General features: G+C 42.9%; 1 protein-coding gene across 1 annotated transcript in view; it reads right to left on the bottom strand.

The window, feature by feature from the left end:
- Positions 1-14819, bottom strand: part of ACTR3B (actin related protein 3B) — a 70073-nt gene that overhangs the window by 29216 nt on the left and 26038 nt on the right. Inside the window, exons 3-4 of the mRNA XM_043464223.1 lie at positions 8665-8789; positions 7236-7346 (exon numbers count right to left, since the gene is read on the bottom strand). Coding sequence (XP_043320158.1) covers positions 7236-7346; positions 8665-8789 — 236 coding nt within the window. The remainder of the gene's footprint in view (positions 1-7235; positions 7347-8664; positions 8790-14819) is intronic.

The raw sequence follows: 14819 nt of genomic DNA, 5'->3' as shown, positions 1-14819 counted from the left end.
GGGAACGCGCCCTCTCGGGAACGCCCCCCTCTCGGGAATGCGCCCTCTCGGGATGCAAACCCGGGAGGCAGCACTGAGCCGAGGAGACCCCGCGGACCGGACGTCCCCTGCACCTTCTGACTCCGTGCTGTGTGCTCTCTCTCCAAACAAGTCAGCCTGGCTGTCGACGGGGGGCTTTAGTTCAACAAGTTTTAATTACTGCAATTAGAATCAATATATTCCCCGGATGAGAGAGAGAACGCAATCTTAAGGAAGAAATAATAGAGTCATCAAAAGCAGACTGTAAATAAGGGATTTAAAAGTCACCCAACAACATGCAACTTATTTTAACGTGCCAACCTCAAGGTGTTGAGATTAAACCTGTTACTCCCTTAAAAAAAAAAAAAAAAAAAAAAACCCAGCACATAGTTAGCACAGTGTTATGACTACTATTTTAGATTCCTTTCATTTAAAGCACATGAGTAATAGCTGCAGGTTTCAACTGTACTGGCTACCAAATATCTCCTTAAAGTACTTCCTATCAACGTGAAAAACACGGTTGTTGGTGGGGTTAAATAACTGGGTAAATACATGGGGGAGGGGCAGGGCACATAGCAGGTGCTGGGTAAATGTCAGCTATACTATCAATAACATAACTTATAGCAGAAGAAATTATATGTATTAACTACAGAGATCTACAAAATCTCTTCTCACCTTGAAGAGGAATGCAAGCACCTTAGTAAGTACACTTTATAAACAAAGCATTTAAACTAAGTAGAGGGGGAAAAAGGATCAAGAGAAGACAAAAACAGCATGAAAGGTGTGCGTGCTAACAGGGAGTGTTTCTCATCTCCCGGCCAAGAGCTGCCTGTTTGGTTTGAAGCAAAAACTGAGCCTATAGAAGACGTTCTCAGCAAGAAAACAGATGAAGCCAGGCCCCTGGATTCTTCCTGGGTTTGAGTTCAGTGTCAACCGGTGCTCCAACCAAATCCCAGACGGATGAAAACTACGTGTCAACATCAAAGGGGAATAGGCTCACTACATAAAAATTCACAGGCATAGATGTTCAAAAACCTAGTGTGCAAAGGGGAAAAAAATGATAAAAATAAGTATGTGCTCTTAACAAAAGGTGGCTACCTATTATACAGCTGAAGAGTCCACAGCATAAACAAAATGTGGTACATACATACAACAGAATACTTATCAATCAGCCCTAAAAAGGATGGAAATTCTGATAGACTACAATGTGGCTGAACCCTGAAGACATTATACTAAGTGAAACAAGCCAGTCATGAAAGGACAAATACTGTTCAAGTCTGCTTGTATGAGGGCCTGGAACAGCTGCAGTCACAGAGACACAAAGTAGGATTGGGGGGAGCAGGCGAGGGAAAAGGGGGAGTTATTCTTTAGCGGGGTCAGAGTGCCAGTCCGGAAGATGAACAAGTCCTGGAGGTGGATGGTGGTAACAGCTGCACAACCATGTCAATGTATTCCATTCACCAAACTGGACGTTCAAATGGTTAAAATGGTAAATTTTACAGGATGTACACTTTACCACAAAAGAAACTTTTGTTGTTCAGTCTATCAGTCATATCCAAATCTTTGTGATTCCATGCACTGCAGCAAGTCAAGCCTCCCTGTCCATCACCAACTCCTGGAGCTTACTCTAACTCATGTCCACTGAGTCAGTGATGCCATCCAACCATCTCATCCTCTGTCATCCCCTTCTCCTCCTGCCTTCAATCTTTCCCAGCATCAGTCTTTTCCAATGAGCTGCATCAGGTGCCCAAAGTATTAAAGCTTCAGCTTCAGCATTAGTCCTTCCAATGAATAACCAGGGTTGATTTCCTTTAGGATGGACTGGTTGGATCTCCTTGCATATCAAGAGACTCTCAAAAGTCTTCTCCAGCACCACAGTTCAGAAGCAGCAACTCTTCAGTGTTCAGCCTTCTTTATGTTCCCCCTCTCACATCTGTACACGACTACTGGAAAAACCATAGCTTTGATTAGATGGACCTTTGTCAGCAAAATGATGTCTCTGCTTTTTAATATGCTCTCTAGGTTTGTCATAGCTTTTCTTCCAAGGAGCAAGCATCTTTTAATTTCATGGCTACAGTCACTGTCCACAGTGACTGTGGAACCCAAGAAATAAAATCTATTAACTGTTTCCACTTTTTCCCCATTTAGTCATCATGAAGTAATAGGACCAGATGCCAAAATCTTTCTTCCCTGGTGGCTCGGACAGTAAAGAATCTCCTGCAGTACAGGAGACCCGGGTTCAATCCCTGGGTTGGGCAGATCCCTGGAGAAGGGAATGGCTACCTACTCTGGTATTCTCTTGCCTGGAGAATCGCATGGATGGAGGAGCCTGGTAGGCTGGTACATGGGGTCACAAAGAGTTGGATGCGACTGAGTGACTAACACATTAAAAAAAAAACTTTTAGGTTAAAAAAAAAAATTCACAGAAATCACAGCAATAGGAAAAGTAATAGAACATGGATATGTAAAAACACAACACAGGACATGCACAGGCAATTCACAAAAGAGGAAGGACAACTAACATACGAAAAAAGGTTGAAGGTCCAAGTGATTAAAAGTGGAAAGTAATGTCAAATAGTCAAAAATATTAACCCAATTCTGACAAGAGTTCAAATAATGTGGTTTCTTGTACACTGAAGATTTCAGTATGAAATGGTACACTAAAGATTCAAAATTATTAATACTTCTGGACCCCAAAATCATATTAATATATAACTTTTGTATTTTTAACATAAAAAGTGTTCTAAATATAGAAAAAACTATGCAAAGATTACTTCATATTACTTCTTATAAAACCAAGAAATTGGAAGCAAAAGTAAGCATCTAAAAATAGTGGAAGTGCTAAACAGACAGGAAATATTCACTGGATAGAGGATTATATAGCCACTGAAATGAGGATTACGAAAACCTCTCCCCTCAGGGGGAGAGAGGGATGGAAAACACAATATTGATGCAAAAACATATAAAAACACAGTGAAAAGATTAAATGAAGATATGCTAAATATTAAAATGTATGTTAATGGCATAGGGGTGTGAAAAGTCCCAGATATCTTTCCAAATTTTCTAATTCACACTTATAGTCCTATACTAAAAAATCTTTACAAGTGTTGTGAAATCTGGGGTTACAGCTTGTGTGCAAAGTTGCACAGAAACACCCAGTACAGCTGTCTGATGTATTTATCCAGACAAAAAAAAGGCTCACAGAGGCTGGGCGGCGAGCAAAGCCGGGGAAGTGGCCTGCTGGCTCCCAGCACAGGCGACCTCTCCACACCTGGCCAGAGTGTTAAGACGCTGAATGGGATCTTGTCTTGCCACTGTCTTCATGTCACATCATTACGGCAGGCACTGTGAGTTCACTACCCAGCACCTAGTCTCCCTTCTGCTTTAATGATGGACCACTGATCAATCATGGGCCCAGAAGAAAAGCATTTCCCAGACTTCTTTCTGGACAGGGATGGCTAAGTGAGTAAGTTCTGGCCAACAAGAAGCTAAAGCTGGTGGATGTGGCTTCTAGGAGAGCTCCTTACAAGGCGAAGGGAGACTCAAGTAGTAGAATCCCTTCTGCTGCTCTTAACACCTTCCTGGAATGCAGAGGTGATGACTGGAGCTGCAGCAGTCAATCTGTGATCATAAAGTAACCTTCGAATGGAAACCACGTGCTAAACAGATCTCTAATGACACAAGGAAGCTGCCTTGCTTACTACAAATGTATTGAAGAAAAACAGAACCCTTAACTTGCTTAACCACTGCATTTTACACTAATTACTTGCTACCAAACAATTCACCATCTGGGAAGAATTTACCTTAAAATCTGTATACTTCTATTTAAGGGAATGTTTTCAATATAATTAGGTTCTCCTGGTTCCCAAGTTAAATTCAGCATTATTAAGGGCAAATTCTCATGGGTTCTGAGAACAATAATCATAAGTCCATTTTTTCTCAATCTTCCATTTCCTTTATGTTTACCACTTGTAACTGTTCCTTTTAGGACACCAATCTAAATGAAGCTTTCCCAAACCATTATTTATTATGAGATCTAAACTGGAGATATCAAATTCTTATTTTTTTAATACTGAAACATGATTAAAATGTCACATGAACACAAGTTACACACACATTTTTATTCATTGATAATGGTGACACATCATCTGGCATTAATTCAAAATGAATGAATTAATCAGTACCATAAAACCAATCCACATTTCTGGATGAAGACAGCAAACTGAAGACATGGGCCTAATACTGCTCCACCCCCAAGACTCTCTGTAACTGCAGTGAAGAAACCTTTTTAAAAGTATAAATCCTCAAGGCAGGGAGAACAGGAGAGGAGAGGACAAGGCGCTGGAAGGTTGAAAGCACGTGGTCGGGGTGGGACCGCGCGAACCCGGGGCCGTCCACCTCCGCTCTGGCCGGTGACCACCACGCTGGACAGAGTGGGTCCGCATCACTCTGAAGAGTCCGGAAGGGAACCACCACGGAGGGTCAGGACACACACGGTCACGGGCAGCGTGAGGGACGCTGGGGAGCTGGTACAGCATCACTTCTGGGTATGCCTGTGAGGTGTCTCAGGGAGAGATCAGCAGTCAGGACTGAGTAGAGACACGCCTTTACCCACGGGGGCAGGCATCACCTGGGCCACTGAGGCCCCCCAGGGGAGAAAAACACAAAGGAAGGGCGGTTCTCTGAGCTGGCATGTCCGTCTTTCCTGCTGCTCCTGCTTCACGGGCATTCATGCTGCGTGCTCCTCCTCCTTGACGCATATTCAAAAAGTCTGCAAATCACTCTAACGTGATAACTCAATTCCTACTCAAGAGTACCCCAAGGTTCTAACACACGCGACTCTGTTTTGAGCTGTGGGCAAATCAGTGTTGGGAAAAAAGGGCAGGACTCCCATTTGCTGTCTGCTCAATCCACATGACCGATAGGAGCTGAGTCTCTGAAACGTTTTGAAAAACAAGCCGTGATGAGCTCATTCTCACGCTGTCCAGGCATCTGGTCACCGCAGCCAGAAAGAACAACTTGGGGGGTGACTGAGGACCTTTAACTTAACCCCATTGGTTTCTCTTATCCCAAGAAGCCCTCATCTGATGCCACAGTTTCGTAAATGTCTTCAGCTGACTTTCAGATTTGACCATACATCTCTCTACACCAGCTTCACCCCCTGGAACTTCCCCATTAACGGAGAGGACGGGGGCATAAACCTGAAAGACATGTACCTTCTCGTTACCTCCTCGGTCACACTGTGCAACGAACTGATCTGGAAAGTTCAAAGCACAATACGCGGAACACAGTATTTTCTGACCTTTAATAAACTGGATTATTTTTGAACATTCATTTTTGGCCAATGAACTTTTCCACATTCATATGAAACACCTCCCATTTCTTCCAAGAACATGGTTTATCTTGTGCGTGTGTGCGTGCTCAGTCGTGACTCTTTGTGACCCCATGGACCGTAGCCCACCAGGCTCCTCTGTCCGTGGCATTTCCCAGGCAAGAATACTGGAGTGGGTTGCCAGGTTGCCGTTTTCTTCTCCAGGGGATCTTCCTGACTCTGGGATCGACCTTGCATGTCCTATGTCTCCTTGCTGGCGGGCGGGTTCTTTACCACTAGCACTTCCCAGGCTAATGCAGGCTCAAGCAGAAAAAAAATTTCTTGTAGGAAACGTTTCCTGCGGGCTGTGTCCTAGCGGTGTGCATCTGCCCCACAGGCTGACAGCAGGCATCCCCTGAGTGGAGGGAGAAGGGACCTCTGGCAGGGAAGCTGGGGCAGACAGAAGGAAGCTCCTGGGCGGCACCTCCCCTAACGTCCTGTCCAGCAGGTAGGCAGTTACGTGATGTGCAAGAGGAGGGGAAACGCCAAATGTGGCAGGTGGGAATCTGCAGTTTGCTCTGGCTGTAAAGATAAAGCCACTCAGACACACCGTCAGCTTCCTGGCTCCAATTCTTTTACATAAACCACTGAAGATGCACAGGAGAGAAAACACACATGGCCAGTAAAACACGCTACTCACCCTCGACAATTCCCAGTTGTGTGACATAGCCAGAAAAAAAGATCAGAGCGCCTTCAAGGACTTGCTCTAACAGATATTAAATATACAGACTCCATCAACTACCGTAATAGTCTTTGTAGTTAATGTATTTTAAGCCAGATAACTCTAAAGAACACTCCATATTTAACATTAGCGAGAACTATATAATTAGACCAGGGACCGTTTGACAATGTACTTGTATGGAAAAAATCCAAAGCTAAATTATGTAGGTTTTAATGTGCAACTTATGTTGCATGCAATTGCTCTCCATAAAGCACGTGTTTTCTATGTGCAATTAATTTTAACTTAAAAAGAACATTTCATGGAAGGGGACATGTGATGTTGAGGAGAACAACTGGGAAAGATTCCAGAACGAGAGATTTCTTTTCATTTCTCTGTCATGTTTTATCTTGTTTGAACAAGATCAATTAAGTACCACACTATCAGGGCCCATAACTCGGCTTGATTTTATTTTAGAGTAAGATTTAAATCCTGGTAAAGTAACATCTTGACTCAGTTTCCTCCCATATAAGAAGCAAAATCATAGTCGTACACTTACTTCAGAAGGACATCTGAGTACACAGCTGGCTTCCCACCCAAATCCATTCCTCCCCCATTTCCATTTTCGGTGCCACTGGAGGTCCATTTACGTACCTGCCCTCCCGGGGCCAGGTGATCTGATGTGGTCCCCTCATCAGCCCCAGGGAGAATCTTGGCTAACCCACACCTGTGAAGGTCACTGCACTCCCCTTACAAGGGACCAGGTTAGGCATGGATGGAAGGTTTCTGGGAAGGGATTCTCCATTCTTAGGAAGCACTTCTACGTCTGAAAGCCAACACACCAAGAGGTGGTTCAGGAACTTGGGCCGCCGTCCCGGCCTGAGGGGAACCAACAGGAGAGGCCAAACTACTGCCTTAGGCCGGCCGTCGCCTCCCGTCTCTGAGCTGCTGAAATAACCGGCCCTGGAGCGGCCTCGATCTGGCCTTCCCATTTTGTGAGACAATAAGCCCCTTTTGGTTCTAGACATTTTTGCTGACCCTTCTGTCATTTACCCAAAAAGTACCCTGATTCATACAAACAGCTTCAGCAGGAATTTAAAGCTCCCCAGGGAAGAATGAAACTTGGATTTAAAATCTAAGCAACTTGGAATTTACAGGGACATATTCCTCTTAGTTCCAGTCACTCACCATTAAAAAATAATGATCCTCAGGTTCAGCTCGAAGATATTTAAAAATCACTTGTTCCATGAACCTTTCCATCAGATCCCAGTCTTCAATTATTCCATGTCTTATTGGCCACTAAAGCAAGAGAAACCAAACCACGTCAAGATCCAGTTCATAGTAGTAAGAGCAACAGTTTAACAACGGCACTGGCCCAGGAGAGATGGAAGAGACCCAGTTGTTAGAGAACATAGGGCCTTTGCATGGAGAGAGTGTTAATTTACATAAAGAAGTGACAAGCATTTTACTGGAAAGATTATATTAGCTCATTGTTTATATTCTACTCCAGCCATTTCTTTTCCATTTATTTTTATTAGTTGGAGGCTAATTACTTTACAATATTGTAGTGGTTTTTGCCATACACTGACATGAATCAGCCATGGATTTACATGTATTCCCCATCCCGATCCCCCCTCCTGCCTCCCTCTCCACCCGATCCCTCTGGGTCTTCCCAGTGCACCAGCCCTGAGCACTTGTCTCATGCATCCAACCTGGGCTGGTGATCTGTTCCACCCTTGATAGTATACTTGTTTCAATGCTGTTCTCTCTGAACATCCCACCCTCGCCTTCTCCCGCAGTCTAAAAGTCTGTTCTGTACATCTGTGTCTCTTTTTCTGTTTTGCATATAGGGTTATCGTAACCATCTTTTTAAATTCCATATATATGCATTAATATACTGTATTGGTCTTTATCTTTCTGGCTTACTTCACTCTGTGTAATGGGCTCCAGTTTCATCCATCTCATTAGAACTGATTCAAATGTATTCTTTTTAATGGCTGAGTAATATTCCATAGTGTGTATGTACCACAGCTTCCTTATCCATTCGTCTGCTGATGGGCATCTAGGTTGCTTCCATGTCCTGGCTATTATAAACAGTGCTGCGATGAACATAGAGGTACTACTCCAGCCATTTCTAAGCACAAAGAATCATCTTAACAACGTGATAGGCAACAGATGGGAAAGTACAGCTAACCCCACCACACCATTTGATCTGTGGAGTTTGTAGGGGTTTTTTAGAACAAATGTCTGGGTAAATAATTTTAGTGCTTCTTTTTCAACTGATCAATCTACAGCTCTCCACGTCGGGCCAGTTATTTAGTCAACCTGCAATATCCCATGGGGGCAGACCTTGCTTCCTACGTAGTCCAGCATCCCGAGTCAGTTCTGCATCCTGGGGCTGTGTGAGTTCACCTGCTCGCCCACATCAAAACCACCCAAGTCAAACCAACAACAAAACCCTCTTTTCCAACAGAAGAGTGAAATGCACTCCGCCACTCACGAGGACCATCTGCACACACAGCACCCCTTCGCATCGCCTGTCCTGCTGCCCTTTCCCGGCAGTGCCCTTACAGAGGGTTTACCCTGATGGCGTCTGTGCACTCACAGAGGGGTTTACCTTGGTGGCGTATGTGGGTTTATCTATGGCTTCGTCCCCTATGAAGAAGTCCAGGTCGTCAACTCCCCTCAGTACCCTCCTCTGGGCTTGGTCCACCACCTTTGCCGACTCCCTGATGGCGATACCTGAGGGAAACAGCACAAACTGTCCATCACCACACACGTTCATTCCAATGATCAAGAAAGGATGACATAATCCCTATGCATGTACAAGTAAAATTTCAGCGTTAGGGTTTTATTTGGGGTCAAGCGTGCTCACAGAAAAGACTCTTATCGAGGAGTACATAAAATAATAGAGAAACAAGTTGTTATGTCCCAGTATTATTTTCAGCAAGGCACAAAAGAGCTTAGCTGATCTACTTTCAAAGCTGACAAGAGCTGTATTATTAAATTTCCCAGTTTCATCTGAAAAAAATCCCTCAGGATAGTAAATGAAATGCCCATGGACTACCAAATAGGTTCCAAATTTTAAAATACCATATAGAAAGAGACAAAATTTTAAATATTTTAAGGAGTAAACTGAAAAATGACTATATGCTCTCAAGTCATATTCATAAAGCTCTATGTCAGATTTAAAATACATTTTTAGTATTGTTACCAAAAAAACCTGACTTCTCATTAAAAGAAAAACCAAGAGTTTGCTAATATCTGACAAAAGAAAAGTATAATAATCAAACAACTGTATTATGTAAAAATATTAATGACTTTTTGGAAATATTTTAATAAGAGCTTAACCTTGATATCTAGAAATATACTTGATAGTAAATAATCATATAAAACTTAACTCCAGAATTTAACATCTAATGTGGAAAGCCTCACAAAGATTCAATTTTCCATTTCAATTCCTAGCCCCTGGTTACATTCTGAGTTCCTATAAACTCCTCTTCATCAAATTTATTCCAAAACAAACTGGTAATCACTTTTTAAAGGTAGATTATCTGAAATCCCCAATTTATTCACAAATGAAGAATAGCAACAAAGCTACGGGAGTGAATTTTAATTCTTTTCCTCAGAAAGGCATCTTGAAGTAACAGCCTCAAAAGCAGAAAAAAAAGAGGACAGAAGTCACTTTGCCCGCCTCCTATTCTCACTCCAACCCACTGCCACATTTTCAGCCTCGACACTTTCAAGTTACAAACGGTGGCACACATCTGAAGGACCAGAACTTCCTGCAGGACATGCTGGGCACTGAGCTAGAGAAGGCATTTGGGTGAAAAGCTGTGAGTCCGTCCGGGCCGCGAGGCTGAGAAAGGGGCCAGAAGAGTCCAGAGGGCCAACACTGAGGAGGCACCTGCAGAAGCAAACAGCCCGCCTGTGAACACGGGGCGTAGCACTACACGGCACACGGACACACCATCACCTAGGCACCAGCGGCGTTCCACAGGGCCCCGCGAGAGCCCTGCAGACCTCAGAGCGCCTCCCCGGGCGGCCGAGCCGGCGACAAACTCAACCGAGCCTGCACCCAGAACCCACCGCCAAGTCAGCATCAGACCGCAGACACACAGCGGCAGAAAGAGTCTTCAATTCATGATACCATGGGCAATATATCTAACCAAAGAAAAATCACCACCTTAAAGAAAAACATGCAACTAAGCCTGAACCTAGAATTCCACCGCCAAGTTAGCATCAGATCACAGACATACAGAGGCAGAAAGAGTCTTCAATTCATGACACCATGGGCAATATATCTAACCAAAAGAAAAATCACCACCTTAAAGAAAAACATGCTAAATTTAGTGAGAATGAAGCCACCGCACTCAAAAATTTACACAACAACAAAGTAAGTCTTATCCCCCCGAGAAGCTACACGCAAGTACTCTGACCCCAAATCACAGATGACTGATGTCTTACTGGCCCTTAGCAACAACAACAAAACCATAAAGTGTGCTTCTTTTAACTGTTATACAGAAGTAACTGAGGTCATGAAAGAGAGGAAAGGTGGGTACACAGAGCTTATATTAAAAATCTTTTGTCCATCCCTATGCAAAGCAAGATGTGGTCCAAAGAGTCCTTGTGAACATGATGGAGAGAAGCGTCTGGAAGAGTAGCTATCAGTGAGCAACTCTGAGTGTCCTTGGAGTATATATACGTGACTCATCGCAGAACACAGATCTAAGTAAGCCACAGCTTTCTCCAGCGCACCAAAGCTCACTACAGGACCCTGACTCAGGTGTAAACAGAGAGACAAGAAGTGTGCGGAGAACACTGAGATGGTAGGACAATAAATATAACAGATAACAGGATCAACACCTAGACATTCCAGCTGGTTACATGCATGTGGCATCTCCATGCAATGTAAAACCGTGAGGTGGTGAAAAAGAACCAAACAGTCCTCCATGTGTTAATCCACAAGGTTCACTAAGATGAAGGATCATGAGAGAAAAAAAAAGCAAGGTGAAAAATAGTGTCTGTGGAACGCCACCACTTAGGTACAAACATGTCTGTGAATATTAATATTTGCTGGCACACGTAGGGTTACCCGGGAAGGAAGCACAAGAAATCAGACTCATTAGCTGCGCATCTCAGAGGGCAGTGGGCAGGAGCAGGTGAGTTTCCTCTGGATGTTTTTAATTCCATTTCATGTGTATGTCAGATGACTGTGTTGCCCATCCAGTTCAGTTCAGTTCAGCCGCTCAGCTGTGTCTAGCTCTTTGCGACCCCGTGGACTGCAGCACACCAGGCCTCCCTGTCCATCACCAACTCCCGGCGCTTACTCAAACTCATGTCCATCAAGTGGGTGATGCCGTCCAACCGTCTCATCCTCTGTCGTCCCCTTCTCCTCCTGCCTTCAATCCTTCCCAGCATCAGGGTCTTTTCCAATGAGTCAGTTCTTCGCATCAGGTGGCAAAAGTATTGGAGTTTCAGCTTCAGCATCAGTCCTTCCAATGAACACCCAGGACTGATCTCCTTTAGGATGGACTGGTTGGATCTCCTTGCAGTCCAAGAGACTGTCAAGAGTCTTCTCCAACACCACACAGTTCAAAAGCATCCAAGATTCATTAAACTTGGAGTTCTGCTTCTGGAAAGATGGAGTAAATAGACTTTTCCCTACTCACACTTTTCTCTACTCCTCTCCCTAAGCACTGCTTGAATGACTGGAGTTTATGTTTGAAAGAAACATAAAAATGCTGAGAGGTGAAGCAGCAGACTGGCTGGGGACCCCAGGACCCAAGGTCCAAGACAGGGGTGACTTCCTGGGTCTCCTCTGTCCCACAGACACACTGGCTACCAGGGAAGCCAACGACCCAGAAACACCAATGGGAACAAGCAAAACTGCCAAAGAAGATGAAAGGGGCAATGGAAACATCCCACTCCCTGACTCCGGTCAAACGCGACAGAAAAACAAACCCCCGCACGCAGTGCAGACCCCACACGGGAGGCAGGACTCTCCCCACCCCTCCAGCTCACACTGCGGTTCCATCAGAGGAGGCCCAGTGGAAAGTCACACTGCCACCCCCCGCCCTCCCAGAGCATGGCACCTGCAGAGGCCTGGGGGGGGCGCAAACTCCTGCCCACGTTCAGCGATAGCGTGCAACCCCTCCCCAAATGGCTGTCAGCACAGGCCAAGAGGAAAACCTGAACGGCGGCCCCAAACCAGCATTAACAAGGGGTACCCCCTTCTCCTGCTTGAAGCGACACCAGAAATGACTTGCTAAAATCTAAGAGTTAAGTAAGATCTGGAATCTCATAATAACCAAAATGTGCAGGTTTCAATAAAAAAAAAAAAAAAAAACCTCTCATCATAGCAGGAACCAGGAATATCTCAAGTGAAAAAAGAAAAGATGACCATAATGCCAACACTGAGATGACACAGATAATAGGATTAGCAAATAGGATTTTAGGAGCCATCACAGAATGTTTCAATGAGCCAATACAAACACATCTGAAACAAATGAAAAAGAAAAGAAGGTCACAGCAAAGACAGAAGATATAAAGACAAAACCACACAGAAATTTTAGAGCCAAAAAAAAACACAGTACCTGAAATAAAACCTCAATATTGGCCCGGAAGAAGAAAAGGACGGAGAACGAACCAATGAACTTGAAGACGTAACAACAGAAATTACCCAATCTGAACAACGGAGAGAAAACACTCTCAAAAACAACTGAAGAGGGCCTTCGGGACGTGTGGGCTGGACAAAGGCAGATGTAACATTCACACACCCCGAGTCCCAGACGACAGGAGAAAGGGAGGGGGGCTGAAAAACCATCCAGAGAAACCAGCGTTAAAACATTTGTCAAATCTGACCCAAAAAAAAAAAAAAAGGAAAGAAAGAAACCTACAGATTCAAGGTTGAGTAAACCCCAAAGAAGATGAACCCAAAGAAATCCACACCAAGAAACATTATAGTCAAACATTTAAAAACTAAAGACCAAACAGAAAATTCTGAACACCTCCAGCAAATCTGCCATCAGAAATCAGGGAGCCCAAAAGGAAACTGCCTATTTCCAACTGCTGAGAGAAATGTCCACTAAGAATTCTATATTCAGGAAAAATTTCCTTCAAAGGTGAAGAGCAAATCAAGACATTCTCAGATGAACAAAATCTAACACGATTTGTCACTAACATATCTACTCTAAAAGAATGGCTAAAGAAAGGTCTCTACAGGGAGGAGAAATGATAAAAGAAGGAATCCTGGGACACCAGGAAGAACAATAAAAGAGTGAAAATACGGGCAATTATGTATTTTGACCTCCAGGGAATTCATATAAAGGTAAGTTGTTTAAACACACCAGCTAAAAGACAGATACTGGTCCAGTGGAAGAAAAAAAAAAAAGACTTGAGCTCTACACTGTCTACAACTCTCTTCGGTCATAATAATATACAGACACACCTGGTTCTATTGCACTTTGCTTTGTTAGGTTTTTCACCAGTTGAAGGTTTCGGGCAACCCTGAGTCCAGCGAGTCTACCAGTGCCACTTTTCCAACCGCATTTCCTCACTTCATGTCTCTGTGTCACATGCTGGTAATTCTCACAATATTTCAAACTTTGCTACATCAGTTAACAGGCAACAGTAATTTTAAAAAATAAAAATATTCAGTGTATTTCCCAAAAGAATGTCATATATTTTACTAAACCTTCAAAGGATAATTCCTAACTTACATAAACTGTTCTGAAGGACAGAAAAGAAAGCTAACAAACTCATTTTCTAAAGCCAGTATAATTTTGATACACAAACTAGACAAAACTAGTACAAAAAAAAATTATAGACTGATCTCACTTTCGAACACTGATACAAAAATCCCAAATAAATGTTTGCAAATACAATTCATGTACTTGATATTTCATAACCATGTAGGGTTTATCTGAAGAATGATAAAACACTGTTCAACATTAGAAAATATTATCAATGTAATGCATCATATTAGGAGTTTAAATGTCAGAACCACATAATCATCTCAACAGATACACAAAAAGCCTTAGTGTCAACATCCATTCATAATTTTTTTTTTTAATTTTAAAAACCTCTTTAGTAAACTAGGAATACAAGGACACTGTATTAACCTGAAAAGGCATTTCCACAAAAGCCTACAGCAATCACTCATGAAACACCAAAACCATTCTTTTTAAATTCAAAAAGACAAAAGTACCTGCCATCCCCAGTTCTAGTCACTGACAGGAGTTCTAGCCAGTGCAGTCAGATCAAGGAAAAAAAAAAAAAAAGAAGAAGTACTAGGATTGGAAGAGACAAAATAACTATTATCCGCAGTTAATACAATAGCTTGCATAGAAAACTTAAAAAGAACCTGCAGGCAATCAGAACAAATAAGACCGGAGAGCAAGACTGTCGGATTAAAAAAACGACTTAAAAAATCTAGCAGCATTCCTACTATGCTGGCAATAATTAGACATTTTAATTTCAAAAAACATTCACAATGAAAACATAAAGAAAGGTACCAAAAAATAAATTTAACAAAAGCTATGTATGGGCTTTTTAATGAATACTGAAAAACACAGGAGACAGGAATAAATAATAAAATACATATACCATATTCATGGATAGGAAAATTCAATGCATTGAGATAACAAGTCTTCCCCCAAATTAATCTACAATTTTTTTTTCACAGACTTAAACTGATTCTAAAATTTATTGATAAAGAGTAAAATGAAAGTCGCTCAGTCGTGTCCGATCGATTCTTTGCGACCCCTTGGA

Source organism: Cervus canadensis, chromosome 3 (genome assembly GCF_019320065.1).
Source record: "Cervus canadensis isolate Bull #8, Minnesota chromosome 3, ASM1932006v1, whole genome shotgun sequence".
In the NCBI taxonomy this organism is placed as follows: domain Eukaryota; kingdom Metazoa; phylum Chordata; class Mammalia; order Artiodactyla; family Cervidae; genus Cervus; species Cervus canadensis.
The sequence above is the reverse complement of the archived record's forward strand: the minus strand, read 5'-3'. Positions and strand labels throughout refer to the sequence as shown.